Genomic DNA, 18620 nt, shown 5'->3' on the forward strand with positions numbered 1-18620 from the left:
AGTGTAAATTTTCACCAGCGTTACTTACCAAACGTTAGCGGTTTTTCTGAGCAGGCAATCAGGCGTTAAGGTGCTCTCAGGAAAGTCTAGCCCTACCTCACTCAAAATGGGCTAGAATTTCCCCAGCCTAACGTACTTTTTAACGCGATTTTTCCCACGTTAAAAATGATTTTTTGTTCTTAAAATTAAGTGCACAAAATATCGACAAAAAGCAGATTGCCCTGGTGCAACGCGGAAAAAAAATACACCACCTAAGTTTAGCTTTTCGGTGAACCAGTTTTGGGATGAAAAAAAAAGCACGAGAAAATAAGGCGTTGCAGCCTCAGAAACGTCTAAGTAGGAAGACCTGCAAAAAAAGATAAGTTAAAATTTTTATTTTGAAATTCTTTTCAGCTATTACTTAGTTAAGGGTCTTGTAAATGTTTTGTGATTTTTGATTTTTTGTTTTTTGCAATTTTTTTTTCTTTCTCCCCTCCCAGGGCCTGTATTTTTGACGTTGATAAGCCTCAGGCTAAAGTTGGCAAAATCGCAGTTTTTAACGCCAATCGTCGTGCAACGCCCTTTTTCTTTTAATCATAAGGATAAACAAATTTACTCCCTTAAAACATGGTGAAATTTTTATTCTTATTTATTCACTAAAATGACGTTACTTATCAAATAACGACAGGCTGGGGAATTTCTAGCCAGAGTGTTTCTACACCTAAAACATTAACCTATCTTGATCTCTTCAGAGGCTTCATATTTCCAGCATTCTCTGTTTTTATTCAAAAGCTCCAGGTTTACACACAATACACTTGTAAAATTGAACTACATATAGTTAATACCAGCACTCCTTATTGAGTAAACACAGTACTTACGTGGGACCTCATGTAGAAATTCATGACTAGAAGAACTAATGATTCGAACACCATCAATTTCAGGCACTAAGTGAACATCTTCATCTAGATAAAATCTGAACTTCAGTTAAGGATTTAAATGTTCACAATGTTTATGAATAGTGAACACAAGGGCATAACTAACCAACTACATGTAATGACCTGCTTTTCGGTAAACCAGTTACATGCCACTTCACTTGACAGAAAGTTAGAGTCAGTACAGATTTTTTTTTAAAACAATGAAAAAAATATTTAGGATAACCCAGAGAACATTTTCTTTGTTCCAACTTTATTTTTACAAACTTTTGATTTTGCATTTGTCTCTCTCATAATATCCAGCGCTTGAGGCTAAAATCATTACTGTAAATGTTCTGCAATAGCAGCTTTATATATTTTGTTTGCTGATACTCTCTCTCCTAACACTGCAGTATAGTACCTACATTTTTAACATGGAGAATGGCAGCAGAGTCAGAGTATAAATTTCTCCACGACCTGAATCAATGTTGCTCCACGAGAGAGGACACCCTTGCCAGTTTTTCCTTGCTTCTCTCTATCCCCTTCCCTCTCTCCAATCCTAGAAATGTTCCACTCCCTTGGTCGAGAACTAGTAAAACTCTGGTTTTGAAAAACATGCAACTTCTGGCAGGTTGTGTTGATAAATTCAAGAGTGGGATGAATATTAGCTGTATATTTTTTGGACTCTGGTATTGACTTGATGGACTATCATAGTCTTTTCGGCCCTGTACGTCCCTACAGGCTGATAGCAAGAGAGGGAATTCAGTGATTACAGGGATTAATAGTAGCAACAGCATAAGGATACTTAATTGTCTCCTTTGAACTTCCTGCTATTAAAAGTAGTTTATCCCAAATACCAACTACAGTAGGATTGATGCTTTTGGGTCTGTTACACCTGAAAATGCAAAGAGAAAAATTACCAAAGCTACATTCCTCTTCTGTTCTTTCACATAAAACAAACATTGTTAAATGAGGGAACCCTGCGAGATTTGTGAATTTATTAAACACTGGCTTACTGCAAATTTTAAAGTGAAGGCAGTTTTGCTGACAAAGATTTATTGGAAAACACTGCACACCACACTGCGGGCCCAAATTTCCCCAGCCGCTTAGAGCGGCATAGTTAGCCGTGGTATGCCGACTTCGTGGGGGGGGAAAAACGCGGCGAAAACTTACCGGGATAATTTGGCCATTCCTGGATCCCTGTGGTCCCGTGGCGTGGCGCTTAGAAACCTGCGGGGGGGTGGAGCTTGGTCCGTGCTTGCTCAGCGCAGCTGGCAGGGGGGCAGGGCTTGGGCCCAGCATCTCCGACTGCCGGCAGGGGGACGCATGTTCGTTTCAGCGTGCGCACATGCGCAATGTGCGTTTCAGCGGGGCAGGAAGCTTGGCAACCGGCCAATTAAAGGGAGAGTGTCCTCAGTGCCTCAGCAGCATTAGCAATGGACCATATATAAAGGTACGGTGTGAATTGTGATTTTTGGCTGGCTGAGGAAGTGGAAAGGAGTGCTGCATAGGTGGAAGAAAGATGAGAACTGTGATTTTTCAAGGTTACCCGAGTGTGTCCAATACACCAATGACGCAAGAGCGTGCAACAAGAAAGAATTTCCTCCATGAGGAAGTGGAAAAACTAGTCACGGTCATTGAAGACAAATGACTGGAGCTGACTATCAGTAAGAGTGTTCCCTCAAAAGTTCCACCCAAAGAAATGAGAAGACAATGGAACCTAGGTGCAGGGATGAATACCGCAAGATCTGGAAGCCAGTGCAAAAAGAAATAGCAGGACGTTGGTCAAGTAGTGAGTGTAAGTAATATCGTCATCTTTAAATGGAATTGCAGTGGAAAATCTGACCATCTGTGTATGTCCCAATCATCAGAAGCGCACCATGTGTAAAAAGTTATATTTTCATCTTTGCAGAAGAAATTGGCCAACAACTAAAGGGAAAGACTTAGAACAGGAGGAGGGCCACCGAATCTGCACCAACTCTCACCCCTGGAACAGAGAGTTGCTGCCTTGCTGAGTCGCATCTGCAGAAAAAGATTCAGCTCTGCACAAGCTGGACCCACAGGCGAGGGTGAGGGCGAGTCATTAAAATGCATCGTCGCCCTTCAAATCAACCTGCTGACTGGCCTGCTACGCGTGAGACTACTCATGCCACCCATCCTGCCCCCTCCTGTACTGCTAACCATTTGACTGTTCTGTTGTATTTTGCAGAAGACGACGACAATCCTGAGCATCCTGAAGATCCACCAGAAGATCCAGATACGTGCGCTCCAGACCAAGGCGGGTAGGGGGAGGAGGGATCCAAGAAAATGTGTTCACGGGAGAATGCTGATCGTGATATGGATCAGTCCATAGTACACGGTATCACACTGCCAGAAACCTCCATGAGCTCCGTGGCGACATTCTACACTTTCCGAGGTTGCGGGTCCCAGTGGCGGTGGTGGAATGCAGGTTGGAACACCCAGTCCCCCACCGTCCCAGCCTGTCCCTCACACTGGAGGGGTGCCACTAGGCAGACCCACAGTGAGGAGAAGGAGGAGCCGACCAGTCTCTCCTCAGATGCAGCCTTCATCAGATGTTAATCAGGTTATGTCATTGGGTGAGGAGACCAATGCCCTTACAAGATCACTCGTGGCAACCGTCAGTGGGGTGCATGATGAGGTGGCGACACTGTCGGGAGAAATATCAGCATTGAGACCGGAACTGAGGGCGGGCATTTCAGAGGGTGTGCAAACGATGGCAGATGCCATGAGGGAGTTAGCTGCTGCAATAAGGGCACAAAGGCCTGATACTCAAATGCCACTCCCACTTCAATCCACACACCAGCCACTGGTGAGACCCAAGCCGGGCCCCCAACCCCCACCACCATCACTGACCTGATGAGGAAGTGCACTTTCCCAAATGTGGTTGAGGGATGGGTGCAGCCTTTCTTTGCTGTTGATGCTGTTGTTGTTGAGGTGCATTGTAAAATATCCAATAAAAGATATTTTGCATTAAAACTGAATCATCCTCCATTAAGATCACACAACATTTAGGAACTGTAAAAAGTAAAAATCCCTCACCCCTACAGTCATGCGTGCCTGCCATCCCTAGCCCTGGCGGGAGGGTTAGCTGGTGCGTTCTGCAGTCGGCTAGGTAGGTCTGCTCTATTTTCAGTAGCTGATTTATCTTTCAATTTATTTTTGATGATGTTGTGCAGCTGTTGTGCTGAAGATGTTGTGGTGATGTTGTGAAGGTGTTTAGTGCTTTAGAATCCTCTAACTCACCTACCCCACCCCGCTGCCCGCCCCATCTCTGGCTATCTGCGCTGATTTCTTAAATGTAGGTAAGGGGGGGAAATTTAAAAAATCTATAAAAATTTACACCAAGGCTGAGGGTTGGGCCCAACACCAAAAAAATAATAATTTTTCAAAAAACCCAACTAAAAAAAATCCCCAAAACATTCCCAAGACATTTTTAAATTAAATTACCCCACCAGATTTTGAAAATAGTAAAAAACTAATCACTTACCTTGTTCTTGTAGACCTACTTACCTAACGCCAAGCCCCACTGATCCTCGTAGGCGTTTTTTCAATTTTTTTTAATACTTACCTACAAGTTCCCGCTCAGCCAAAGATTGCGCCAGAACGATCTGTGGATGTTGCACGCCGGCGGTCCTCTCCCCAGCGGTACGTCGAAACCGCCGGCGTGCCTCAGGTAGGGAATTTTTCGCTGACCCGGTTCTCGCCCAAAACGGCCAATACCGCCAGGAAACCAGGCGGTGATGGAGTGCAAATTCTAGCCCATGTTAACAAAGCAAAGTTCAAAAATGGGACCTGTGCCCATCTTTAATACAACTAAATTATTTAAATAAAACATATATATCCTCTCCTAATATTAAGCAATTAGAACATTACTATTTTAAAATAATGTCTCCACATCACTTCTCACGCCAGCCATTCAACATTCCATTTCATAACGGAGGAACTAGTTCCAAACCAGCTTCCATTTATACTCAAACTAATTTCTAAAGATTGTGCAAGGGCAGAACAGGTTGACTTTCTTTCTAAAATTCTCTCCCTCTGAAGAAGTGAGGAGGGAGGAGGGAGGAGGGAGGAGGGAGGAGGGAGGAGGGAGGAGGGAGGAGGGAGGAGGGAGGAGGGAGGAGGGAGGAGGGAGGAGGGAGGAGGGAGGAGGGAGGAGGGAGGAAGAGAGGGGGGGGGGGAAAGAGAGGGGGGAGGGAGGGCAGGGGGAGAAGGAGAAAGAGGAGGGAGGGGAGAGGGGAGAGAAGGAGGCTGAACGGCCGGGCCCCAAGACTTCAGGCTGGATTTACAGGTAGGTGGCGGAGGTCGGGGGGGGGAGAAAGAGAGAGTCGGGGGGGGCGGAGGTCGGGGAAGGGGGGAGAGAGAGAGAGAGAGAGAGAGAGAGAGAGAGAGAGAGAGAGAGAGAGAGAGAGAGAGAGAGAGAGAGAGAGAGAGAAAGTGTCGCTGAGATCCGGAGGGGGGAGCAGTGGTCGGATCGCCGGGGCGGGAGAGAGAGGAGAGCAGGGGTCGGGCCGGGTCCGGTCGGGGGAGAGGAGCCTTATTCACGCAGCCCCAGTGAGGCCATTCGGCCAGGGCTAGGGGCTACGTGCTTCGGGCCCCTCCCACAGTTTTGGGCGCCTGGAGCTACTGCACATGCGCGCCCACTGTAACACGCATGTGCAGAGGTCCCAGCACTGTTTTCAGCGCAGGGACCTGGCTCTGCCCCCTACAGCTCGTGCTACGCCGCGCCCAGCTCCAGAGGACCTGCAGGGAGGGAGCCGGAGAATAGGTGATTTTTTTTTTAGGCGCACTTTGTGGCGTGAAAAACGGGCGTCCAGGTCCGGGCTGCGCTGTTTTAGGCGCGGCCCGAAACTTGGGCCCACAATATGGAGAGTACCTCCGTACAGGAATGCCATTAGGCAGAGAGTGCTTAATAGGTGTTAGCCACTTCTCTACAGGGAGGGATGGAGGATTCCCTTCAGGCTACTCCCACACTTCCCATTGGATGAATGCCCCAAAATCCTGCTCCAACTTCAGCAATCCTAATTCAGAGGATGGAGGACAGAGAATAGAAAGGTTACTCCTCCTGCTATTGGTAAATTTAGGAATCCACTATTGGCCGATACAGTCTCATGTTAACACAGAAACATATATGTGAAACTCAAATCCATGAACCACATCTAATAGCAGTGTTGTGCCACTGTACAACTTACCAGACAAACTGCTTAGGTAGCATTTGGAAGTTTGTGTCAACCACACACAACTTGTCCTGGAAACAAAGCAGCACACATTTTAAATATTCACATTGATATTGAAAATAAATCAAACATTCTATCTTTCTTTTGTATAACTAGATCAATAAAGCAGCAACTGTAAATATAGGCCTGGATTTGCTGTCCTGATGACGGCGAATTGGCAGCGTTCACCGTTACTTCGTCTTTGAAATTTACCGCAACTTCAGGAGTTCGAGGAGCTAGCTGGTGCTGGTGCAGGGGCAGAAGGTAAACAAAGAAGTAAAAAGAAATCAAAGTGTGATGTCACAGCCAAGCAGGTAAGTGATTGACTGGTGGATTGGTGAGTATTTGATCTTTTTCTTCTTTTCTTATTAGTAGGAAATCTTTCGCATTGTTGCCAAATTAAGTTAATCTAAGGGTTAAGTCATGGCAGCAGAGCCCAGATCCGTGTCACGCTCCTCCTGTGCGATGTGGGAAATCAGGGACGCTACCAGTGTCCCTGACTACTATGTGTGCAGGATGTGTGTCCAGCTGCAGCTCCTGACAGACAGCATTGCGGCACAGGAGCTGCGCATGGACTCAGTCTGGAGCATCCGCGATGCTGAGGATGTCGTGAATAGCACGTTTAGTGAGTTGGTCACACCGCAGGTAAAGGTTACTCAGGCAGATAGGGAATGGGTGACCATCAGGCAGAGCAGTGGAAGGAAGGTAGTGCAGGGGTCCCCTGCGGTCATCTCCCTCCAAAACAGATATACCGTTATGGGTACTGTTAGGGGAGATGACTCATCAGGGGAAGGCAGCAGCAGCCAAGTTCATGGCACCATGGTTGGCTCTACTGCACAGGAGGGCAGGAAAAAGAGTGGGAGAGCTATAGTGATAGGGGATTCTATTGTAAAGGGAACAGATAGACGTTTCTGCAGCCGTAAATGAGACTCTAGGATGGTATGTCGCCTCCCCGGTGCAAGGGTCAAGGATGTCTCGGAGCGGCTGTAGTGCATTCTGGAGGGGGAACAGCCAGCTGTCATGGTGCACATAGGTACCAACGCTATCGGTAAAAAATGGGATGAGGTCCTACAAGCTGAATTTAGGGAGCTAGGAGTTAAATTAAAAAGTAGGACCTCAAAAGGTAGTCATCTCAGGATTGCTACCGGTGCTACGTGCTAGTCAGAGTAGGAATTGAAGGATAACTCAGATGAGTACGTGGCGTGAGGAATGGTGGAAGGAGGAGGGATTCAAATTTCTGGGGTATTGGAACCGGTTCTGGGGGAGGTGGGACCAGTATAAACCAGACGGTCTGCACCTGGGCAGGACCGGAACCAATGTCCTAGGGGGAAAGTGTTTGCCAGTGCTGTTGGGGAAGGGTTAAATTAATATGGCAGGGGGATGGGAACCTATGCAGGGAGGCAGAGGGAAGTAAAAAGAGGGCAGAAGCAAAAGGTTGGAAGGAGAAAAGCAAGAGTGGAGGGCAGAGAAATATAGGGCAGAAATCAAAAAGGGCCACATTACAACGTAATTCTAAAAGGACAAAGAGTGTTAGAAAAAAAGCCTGAAGGCTCGGAGTCTCAATGCGAGGAGCATTCGTAATAAGATGGACGAATTAACTGCGCAGATAGCTGTTAACGGATATGATGTAATTGGGATTACGGAGACACGGCTCCAGGGTAACCAAAGCTGGGAACTCAACATCCAGGGGTATTCAATATTCAGGAAAGATAGACAGGAAGGAAAAGGAGGTGGGATAACGTTAATGGTTAAAGAGGAGATTAACACAATAGTAAAGAAGGACATTAGCGTGGATGATGTGGAATCTATATGGGTAGAGCTGCGAAACACCAAAGGGCAGAAAATGTTAGTGGGAGTTGTGTACAGACCAAACAATAGTAGGGAGGTTGGGGATGGCATCAAACAGGAAATTAGGGATGCGTGCAATAAGGGTACAGCAGTTATCATGGGTGACTTTAACCTAAATATTGATTGGGCTAACCAAACTGGTAGCAATACTGTGGAGGAGGATTTCCTGGAGTGTATAAGGGATGGTTTTCTAGACAAATATGTCGAGGAACCAACTAGAGAGCAGGCCATCCTAGACTGGGTCTTGTGTAACGAGAGAGGATTAATTAGCAATCTGGTCGTGCGTGGCCTCTTGGGTCAGAGTGACCATAATATGGTAGAATTCTTCATTTAGATAGAGAGTGACACAGTTAATTCAGAGACTAGGGTCCTGAACTTAAAGAAAGGAAACTTCAATGGTATGAGACGTGATTTGGCTAGGATAGACTAGCGAATGATACTTAAAGGATTGACGGTGGATAGGCAATGGCAGACATTTAAAGATCACATGGATGAATTACAACTATTGTACATCCCTGTTTGGCATAAAAATAAAATGGGGAAGGTGGCTCAACCGTGGCTAACAAGGGAAATTAAGGATAGTGTTAAATCTAAGGAAAAGGCATAAAAATTGGCCAGAAAACGCAGCAAATCTGAGGACTGGGAGAAATTTAGAATTCAGCAGAGGAGAACTAAGGGTTTAATTAGGAGGGGGAAAATAGAGTATGAGGATAAGCTTGCAGGGAACATAAAAACTGACTGCAAAAGCTTCTATAGATATGTGAAGAGAAAAAGATTAGTGAAGACTAATGTAAGTCCCTTGCAGTCAGAATCAGGTGAATTCATAATGGGGAACAAGGAAATGGCAGACCAATTGAACAAATACTTTGGTTCTGTCTTCACTAAGGAAGACACGAATAACCTCCCGAAAATACTAGGGAACCGAGGGTCTAGTAGGAAGGAGGAACTGAATGAAATCCTTATTAGTCGGGAAATGGTGTTCGGGAAACTGATGGGATTGAAGGCTGATAAATCCCCAGGGCCTGATAGTCTGCATCCCAGAGTACTTAAGTAAGTGGCCCTAGAAATAGTAGATGCATTGGTGGTCATTTTCCAAAATTTCATGGACTCTGGATCAGTTCCTATGGATTGGAGGGTAGTTAATGCAACCCCACTTTTTAAAAAAAGGAGGGAGAGAGAAAACAGGGAATTATAGACCGGTTAGCCGGACATCGGTGGTGGGGAAAATGCTCGAATCAATTATTAAAGGTGTAAGAGCAGTGCATTTGGAAAGCAGTGACAGGATCGGTCCAAGTCAGCATGGATTTATGAAAGGGAAATCATGCTTGACAAATCTTCTGGAATATTTGAGGATGTAACTAGTAGAGTGGACAAGGGAGAACCAGTGGATGTGGTGTATTTGGACTTACAAAAGGCTTTTGACAAGGTCCCACACAAGAGATTAGTGTGCAAAATTAAGGCACATGGTATTGGGGGTAATGTATTGACTGGTTGGCAGACAGGAAGCAAAGAGTAGGAATAAACGGGTCCTTTTCAGAATGGCAGGCAGTGGCTAGTGGGGACCCCAGCTATTTACAATATAGATTAATGATTTAGACGAAGGAATTGAATGCAATATTTCCAAGTTTGCTAAGTGACACTAAGCTGGGTGGCAGTATAAACTGTGAGGAGGAAGCCAAGAGGCTGCAGGATGACTTGGACAGGTTAGGTGAATGGGCAAATGCAGTATAATGTGGATAAATGTGAGGTTATCCACTTTGGTGGCAAAAACAGGAAGGCAGATTATCTGAATGGTGACAGATTAGTAAAAGGGTAGGTGCAACGAGACCTGGGTGTCATGGTACATCAGTCACTGAAGGTAGGCATGCAGGTAACAGCAGGCAATAAAGAAAGCAAATGGCATGTTGGCCTTCATAGCGAGGGGATTTGAGTACAGGGGTAGGGAGGTCTTACTACAGTTGTATAGGGCCTTGGTGAGGCCACACCTTTCCAGAAGATTTGTCAAGCATGATTTTCCTTTCACAAATCCATGCTGACTCGGACATATCATGTCACCTCTTTCCAAATGTGCTGCTATGACATCCTTAATAACTGATTCCATCATTTTACCCACTACCGATGTCAGGCTGACCGGTCTATAATTCCCTGTTTTCTCTCTCCCTCCTTTTTTTAAAAAAGTAGGGTTACATTGGATCAGTTCCTATGGAGTGGAGGATAGCCAGAGTCTATGGAATGTTGGAAAATGACTGTCAATGCATCCGCTATTTCCAAGGCCACCTCCTTAAGTACTCTGGGATGCAGACCATCTGGCCCTGGGGATTTATCGGCCTTCAATCCCATCAATTTTCACATCACAATTTCCCGACTAATAAGGATTTCCCTCAGTTCCTCCTTCTTACTAGACCCTGAAGGTTGTTTGTGTCCTCCTTAGTGAATACCGAACCAAAGTACTTGTTCAATTGGTCTGCCATTTCTTTGTTCCCTGTTATGACTTCCCCTGATTCTGACTGCAGGGGACCTAAGTTTGTCTTTACTAACCTTTTTCTCTTTACATATCTATAGAAGCTTTTGCAGTCCGTTTTAATGTTCCCTGCAAGCTTCCTCTCGTACTCTATTTTCCCTGCCCTAATCAAACCCTTTGTCCTCCTCTGCCGAGTTCTAAATTTCTCCCAGTCCCCGGGTTCGTTGCTATTTCTGGCCAATTTGTATGCCACTTCCTTGGCTTTAATACTATCCCTGATTTCTATTGATAGCCAAAGGATAGCAGGGAGATCGTACTGCAGTTGTACAGGGCATTGGTGAGACCACACCTTGAGTATTGTGTGCATGTTTTGGTCTCCTAATCTGATAAAGGACGTGCTTGCTATTGAGGGAGTGTAGCGAAGGTTCACCAGACTAATTCCCGCGATGACAGGACTGACATATGAAGAAAGACTGGATCGGCTAGGCTTATACTCACTGGAATTTAGAAGAATGAGAGGGGATCTCATAGAAACATATAAAATTATGACAGGACTGGACAGGTTAGATGCAGGAAGAAGGTTCCCAATGTTGGGGAAGTCCAGAAACAGTCTAAAGGAGAAGGGGTAAGCCATATAGGTAAGCCAGATGGAGAAACTTTTTCACCCAGAGAATTGTGAACCTGTGGAATTCTCTACCACAGAAAGTTGTTGAGTCCAGTTCGTTGGATATATTCAAAAGGGAGTTAGATGTGGCCCTTACGGCTAAAGGGATCAGGGGGTATGGAGAGAAGGCAGGAGTGGGGTACTGAAGTTGCATGATCAGCCATGATCAGATTGAATGGCGGTGCAGGCTCAAAGGGCCAAATGGCCTGCTTCTGCACCTATTTTCTATGTTTCTATATAATCTTCATGACAAGCTAATTCGTAAGTTAACACACAGCAATTACAGGACCTAAAATACTAGAACTTCAACTTATTTGACTACTCCATGTCCTTGCAAACTGCCACCCCATCTCCAACCTACCTTTCCTCTCCACACTGCACATGTTGTCATCTCCTAAATCCATGCCCACCTTTCCCGCAACTTCCTATTTGAACCCCTCCAATCAGGTTTCTGCCCCAGACAAATTACTGAAACGACTCTTATCAAAGTCACGAATTACATCCAATGTAACTGTGGTAAACAATCCCTCCTCATCCTTCTCAACTTGCAGCCTTTGGCATAGTTGACCACACCATTCTCCTCCAATGCCTCTCCACTGTCGTCCAGCTGGCTGGGACTGCACTCGCCTGGTTCCATTCTTATCTAGTCATTCGTAGCCAGAGATTCGCCTGCAATGTCTTTCCTTCCCGCTCCCACACCGTTACCTCTGGAGCAATGTTCCCTTTAAGCAGCGTGGCCACGCAGTGCTCGAGGTCCCGCACAGCCGGTGAGCCGGCTTTCAAATAGAAAAACCACGCAGGTGCGGAATTTTGAATGGCCCGGCAACCCATTAAAGGGGCAGTGCAGGCCAGAAAGAGATTAGAGGGAACATTGCTCTGAAGTCCCCCAAGGATCTATACTTGACCTCCTATTTCTCATCTACACGATGCCCCTCAGCGACATCATCCAAAAACACAATGTCAGGTTCCACATGTGCACCAACGACACAAAGCTCTACCTCAGCACCACCTCTCTTGATCCCTCCACTGTATCTGATTTGTCACACTGTTTGTCCGACATCCAGTACTGGACGAGCAGAAATTTCCTCCAAATAAATATTGAATTTTTTTTTTAAAAAAGGCGAGAGACTAGTAAACGTTCGTATTCAGACGGATTTGGGGATCCTTGTACACAAATTCACAAAGTTAACATGCAGGTACAGCAAGCAATTAGGAAGGCAAATGGTATACTAACCTTTATTGCCAAAAGTTTGGAGTATAAGAGTAGGGAAATCTTGCTGCAACTATATATAGAGCTTTGAGAGCACACCATCATCATCATAGGCAGTCCATCGGAATCGAGGAAGACTTGCTTCCACTCCCAAAGTGAGTTCTTTGATGGCTGAACAGTCCGATAAGAGAGCCACGGACCCTGCTGCAGGTGGGACAGACGTTCGTCGAGGGAAGGGGTCGGTGGGGCTAGTTTGCTGCGCGCTCCTTCCACTGCCTGCGTTTGGCCTCTTCATGCCCTTTGCGTTGAGACTCAAAGAGCTCAACACCCTCCCAGATGTACTTTCTCCACCTCGGGCGGTCTTCGGCCAGGGTCTCCCAGTTGTCAGTGGTGATGCCGCACTTTACGAGGGAGGCTTTGAGGGTATCCTTATAACGTTTCCGCTGTCCTCCTTTGGCTCGTTTACCATGAAGGAGCTCCGCATAAAGCATTTGCTTAGGGAGTCTCTTATCTGGCATGGGTACTATGTGGCCTGCCCAGCAAAGCTGATCGAGTGTGGTCAGTGCTTCAATACTGGGGATGTTAGGATGGTCGAGGACACGGATGTTCGTGCGCCTGTCCTCCCAGGGGATTTGCAGGATCTTGCGGAGACATCGTTGGTGATATATCTCCAGGGACTTGAGGTGCCTTCTATACATCGTCCATGCCTCAGATCCTTGGAGGGCGGGTATTACTATAGCCCTGTAGACCATGAGTTTGGTGGTTGATTTGAGGGCCTGATCTTCAAACGCTCTTTTCCTCAGACGGCCGAAGGCTGCACGGGCACACTCGAGGTGATGTTGAATCTCCGCATCAATGTTTGCCTTTGTTGATTAGAGGATCCCGAGATATGGGAAATGGTCCACGTTGCCCAGGGCCGCGCCGTGGATCTTGATGATTGGAGGGCAGTGCTGAGCGGTGGTGACAGGCTGGTGGAGGACCTTTGTCTTACGGATGTTAAGCGTAAGGCCCATGCTTTCATATGTCTCAGTGAATACATTGACTATATCCTGGAGTTCAGCCTCTGAATGTGCGCAGACGCAGACGTTGTCTGCATACTGCAGCTCAACGACAGAGGTTGGGGTGATCTTGAACCTGGCCTGGATGCGGCGTAGGTTAAACAGCTTCCCACTGGTTCTGTAGTTTAGTTCCACTCCAGCGGGGAGCTTGTTGATTGTGAGGTGGAGCATGACGGCGAGGAAGATTGAGAAGCGGGTTGGAGTGATGACGCAGCCCTGTTTGACCCCGGTTCGGACGTGGATTGGGTCTGTAATGGATCCGCTGGTAAGGATCACGGCCTACGTCATCGTGAAGCAGGCGAAGGATGTTGACAAATTTTTGGGGGCATCCGAAACGGAGGAGGACGCTCCATAGACCCTCACGGTTGACAGGGTCAAAGGCCTTTGTAAGATTGAAAAAGGCCATGTATAAGGGCTGGCGCTGCTCCCTGCATTTTTCTTGCAATTGTCACGCTGCAAAGATCATGTCTGTTGTGCCCTGTAGGAGACGAAATCCGCAGTGTGATTCTGGGAGGAGCTTCTTGGCCACAGGTAGACGACGACTGAGGAGAACTCAAGCGACAACTTTCCCAGAGGCTGATTGCAGGGAGATTCCCCTGTAGTTGCCGCAGTCGGATTTGTTCCCTTTCTTAAAAATGGTCACAATCACTGCATCTCTGAGATCTCCCGGCATGCTCTCCTCCCTCCAGATGAGAGAGATGAGGTCATGTATCTGCGCCAATAGCGTCTCTCCACCATACTTTAGCACCTCAGCAGGGATTCCATCCGCACCCGTAGCCTTGTTATTCTTGAGCTGCTTTATGGCTTTGTCTACCACGTGCAACGTTGGAGGTTCTGTGAGTTAGTGGCGGGTTGCGTGCTGCGGGATGGAGTCGAGGACACTCGAGTCAAAGGCAGAATCTCGATTGAGGAGATCTTCAAAGTGCTCCTTCCAGCGGGCCCTGACAGCCTCAGTGTCCTTGAGTGTTTCCTTGTTCTTGGCCAGCAGTGGGGTGGGGCCTTGGGAGTTTGGACCGTAGGTAGCCTTGACTGCAGTGAAGAATCCTCGCATATCGTGGCGGTCGGCCAGTTGCTGTATTTCCTGTGCTTTCTCCATCCACCACCTGTCCTTTAGGTCCCTGGTTTTTTGTTGGACTTGAGCCTTGAATCGTCTGTAATGTTGTTTTGCAGCTCCCGAGTTGGGTTGTTGCTTGAGGCTCAGAAATGCTTTGCGCTTGCGATCTATTAGTTCTTCAATTTCCTGATCATTTTCATCAAACCAGATCTGATGTTTCCTGGTTGAGTGACCAACTGTCTCTTCACAGGCACTGGTTATAGAGGCCTGGAGGGCAGACCAAGCACTGTGGGCATTCAGCATCTCAGGGTCATCAAGGCACGCCAGATTGGCTGTGAGGGGCTGGCTGTATAGGGCTCTCTTAGCTGGGTCTTTAGTGCCTCGGCATTAACTTTTTTATGGAACTGCTTCTGCTGTCCCCTCTGCTTTGGGGCAATGTTAATGTCGATGATGGATCGGATTAGGCGGTGGTCCGTGCAGCAGTCGTCAGCTCCTGTCATGGCATGGGTAATGTGCACATCCTGGCTCGGACGATGACATAGTCAAGCAGGTACCAGTGTTTGGAGCGAGGGTGTTGCCACGATGCCTTGTATTTGTCCCTCTGGTGGAACAGGATGTTGGTGAGGAGGAGTTCATGTTCTCGACATTTTGTCAGGAGTGGGGTACCGCTGGAGTTGGCTTTCCCTACCCCCTCTCTGCCAATCATGCCTCCCCGGAGAGCTGTGTCTTTGCCGACCCTGGCATTAAAATCACCCAGGAGGATCAATTTGTCGCCCGTGGGGACGCGGGACAAGGATGTCTCGAGGTTGGAATAAAAACCCTCTTTAGCTTCATCCGTTGCATCGAGTGTAGGGGTGTACGCACTGATGACTGTGGCGCATTGGTTCCGGGATAGGGTAATACGAAGACCGTAATGAGCGGTCGACCAGCTCATTCTTGACGGCAAAGCCGACTCCATGAAGGCGGCGTTCTGCCTCTGGTTTCCCTTTCCAGAAGAAGGTGTAACCTCCACCATGTTCCTTCAACTGGCCTTCCCCTGCCCGCCGAGTCTCGCTTAGGGCGGCGATGTTAATGTCAAAGCGTCCGAGTTCCCAGGTAACCACGGTGGTGCGGCGTTCCAGCCTGTTGCTGTTGGGATTGTCCATGAGGGTCCTGACATTCCAGGTCCCGAACTTCATACTGACGAAGTGGAAGATGCCTGTGCCAGAGTTCTTTTAACGTGGGGTGGCCGCTGCACACCGGCAACCACACAGGCATAGCCGAGCAAGGTCTTGGTTCAGTGGCAAGGGGGTCCAAGACAACTAGAGACCAGGTACAGCTCTATAAGCCTAATTGCCTACGGCGAAGTGTTGGCCACAAGCTCAGCACCGAGTAGCGCGACTGATGGCTTGGTTGGGGGGTAGGCATTAGTAAGGTGACTTCCAAAGTTATTTTAAAAGTTAAAAGTTGATAAAGATTCCGAATTTATTGAAAAAGTTTCTAAGAGTTGTTAAAAAGTCTAAGAAGTAAATCAAAAGTAGGTTATAAAAGTTTCCCCAGTTTAAAAGTTTCTAAAGATTGTTAAAAAGTCAAAGATGTAAATCACTAATAGATGTTAAAAAGTATTTCGATTAAAAGTCTAAAATGTAAGTTTTGTAAGTTCTCCAAATTGTTTAAAAAGTTTAAAAGTTGATTAAGAGTTTAAAAATTAATTGAAAGTTGGTTAGGAGTTTAAGACATTGGATTGAACGCCGCCGCTGCGGTCCCTTCAGCCAGTTCAGCGCTGGCCCGAAGTCCCTTCGGCCGGTTGAACGCCGGCCTCAGAGTCCCTCCGGCTGGTTCGACGTCCCCGGAGTCCCTTCAGCCGGTTCGACGACCCCCCGAATCTGTCAGCACGATGAACACCTGGTGTGTGACCACAGCGGACCCTGAGCAGCCCCAGCGGGACAACACACAGCGGACCCTGAGCAGCCCCAGCGGGACAACACACAGCGGACCCTGAGCAGCCCCAGCGGGACAACACACAGCGGACCCTGAGCAGCCCCAGCGGGACAACATACAGCGGACCCTGAGCAGCCCCAGCGGGACAACACACAGCGGACCCTGAGCAGCCCCAGCGGGACAACACACAGCGGACCCTGAGCAGCCCCAGCGGGATAACATACAGCGGACCCTGAGCAGCCCCAGCGGGACAACACACAGCGGACCCTGAGCAGCCCCAGCGGGACAACATACAGCGGACCCCGAGCAGCCCCAGCGAGACAACATACAGCGGACCCTGAGCAGCCCCAGCGGGACAACATACAGCGGACCCTGAGCAGCCCCAGCGGGACAACATACAGCGGACCCTGAGCAGCCCCAGCGGGACAACATACAGCGGACCCTGAGCAGCCCCAGCGGGACAACATACAGCGGACCCTGAGCAGCCCCAGCGGGACAACATACAGCGGACCCTGAGCAGCCCCAGCGGGACAACATACAGCGGACCCTGAGCAGCCCCAGCGGGACAACACACAGCGGACCCCGAGCAGCCCCAGCGGGACAACACACAGCGGACCCTGAGCAGCCCCAGCGGGATAACAAATCAACGTTACTTTGCAGTTGTCGAAGGGACCCCGCGCCGGCCGAAAGGTGAAAGCACACCTGGAGTACTGTTTTGGTCTCGTTACCTAAGGAAGGAAATATTTGCCTGGGGCGGGGGGAGGGGGGTGCAACAAAGGTTCACTCGATTGATTCCTTGGATGAGAGGGTTATCCCAAGAGGAGAGATTGAGTAGAATAGGCCTATATTCTCTGGAGTTTAGAAGAATGAGAGATGATCTCATTGAAACGTATAAAATTCTTGAGAGCTTGACAAGGTAGATGCGGAGAGGCAGTTTCCCATGGCTGGAGAGTCTAGAACTAGGGTTCATAGTCTCAGGATGAGGGGCGGCATTTAGAACTGAGATGAAAATAAACTTCTTCACTCAGAGGGTTGTGAATCTTTGGAATTCTCTCTCCAGAGGGCTGAGGATACTCAATGAGTATATTCAAGACAGAGATCAATAGATTTCTGGGCACTAAGGAAATCAAGGGATATGGGGATAGGGCGGGAAACTGGAGTTAATGTAGAAACGCTCTTATTGAATAGCGGAGCAGGCTCGATGAGCCATATGGTCCGCACCTGCTCCCATTTCTTATGTTCTTCTTGGGAAGACCAAAACCATGGTCTTTGGTCCCCGCCACAAACCGCCCCCCGTCCCCACCACCAACTCCATCCCTCTCCATGGCAACTGTCGGATGTTGAAACAGCCTGTTCACAACCTTGGTGTCGCATTTGACCCCGAGATGAGCTTCCGACTACATATCCGTTCTGTCACCAAAACCGCCTACTTCCACCTCCGTAACGTAGCCCGACTCTGCACCAGTCTTCAGCTCACCTGTTGCTGAAACCCTCATGCATGCCTGTGTTACCTCTAGACTTGACTATTCCAATACACTCCGGGCCAGCCTCCCATTTTCCAACCTAGATAAACTGGAGCTCATCCAAAACTCTGCTGTCCATATTCTAATTCTAATTCACACCAAGTCCCATTCACCCATCCTGTGCTTGCTGACTTACATTGGCTCCCAGTCCGGCAACACCTCAATTTAAAAATACTCAACCTTATTTTCAAATCCCTCCATGGCCTCACTCCTGCCTTTCTCTGTAACCTCCTCCAGCCCTACAAGCCTCCAAGATCTCTACACTCTTCTAATTCTGGCCCCTTGCGCATCCCCGATTTTAATTGCTCCACCATTGGTGGCTATGCCTTCAGCTGCCTAGGCCCTCAGCTGTGAGATTCCCACCCTAAACCTCTTCGCCTCTCTCTGACCAAGCTTTTGGTCATCTGTCCCAATACCTCAGTGTGTGGTTCAGTGTCAAATTTTGTTTGATAATGCTCTTCTGAAGTGTCTTGGGACGTCTTACTATATTAAAGGCACTATATAAATGCAAAATGTTGTAGTATTTGACGACTGATGCTAAAACGAATACAACAACAAATTAGTTCATTTGATGGTCTCACAGTAACACAGAAGTCATTACAATCATACTTAGACTGTTCATCTCACCTTCAATGATGAAGAACCCATCCAAATGTTACCAGTGTCTGTAAACAGAGCAAGCCATTTATAATTGAACGAAACAGCAATTTGGGTAAATCCACACACTTGCGGTCCAAGGCCAGGGGGAGTCTACA

At 47.7% G+C, this 18620-nt stretch overlaps 1 protein-coding gene across 1 annotated transcript in view; it reads right to left on the reverse strand.

Annotated features, from left to right (window-relative positions):
- The window catches only part of vps16 (VPS16 core subunit of CORVET and HOPS complexes), an 84079-nt gene that overhangs the window by 44267 nt on the left and 21192 nt on the right, over nucleotides 1–18620 (reverse strand). The window contains exons 7-10 of the mRNA XM_070875962.1: nucleotides 18493–18615; nucleotides 6104–6159; nucleotides 1696–1785; nucleotides 858–952 (exon numbers count right to left, since the gene is read on the reverse strand). Coding sequence (XP_070732063.1) covers nucleotides 858–952; nucleotides 1696–1785; nucleotides 6104–6159; nucleotides 18493–18615 — 364 coding nt within the window. The remainder of the gene's footprint in view (nucleotides 1–857; nucleotides 953–1695; nucleotides 1786–6103; nucleotides 6160–18492; nucleotides 18616–18620) is intronic.

The sequence above is a fragment of the Pristiophorus japonicus genome, chromosome 3 (assembly GCF_044704955.1).
Source record: "Pristiophorus japonicus isolate sPriJap1 chromosome 3, sPriJap1.hap1, whole genome shotgun sequence".
Classification (NCBI taxonomy): domain Eukaryota; kingdom Metazoa; phylum Chordata; class Chondrichthyes; family Pristiophoridae; genus Pristiophorus; species Pristiophorus japonicus.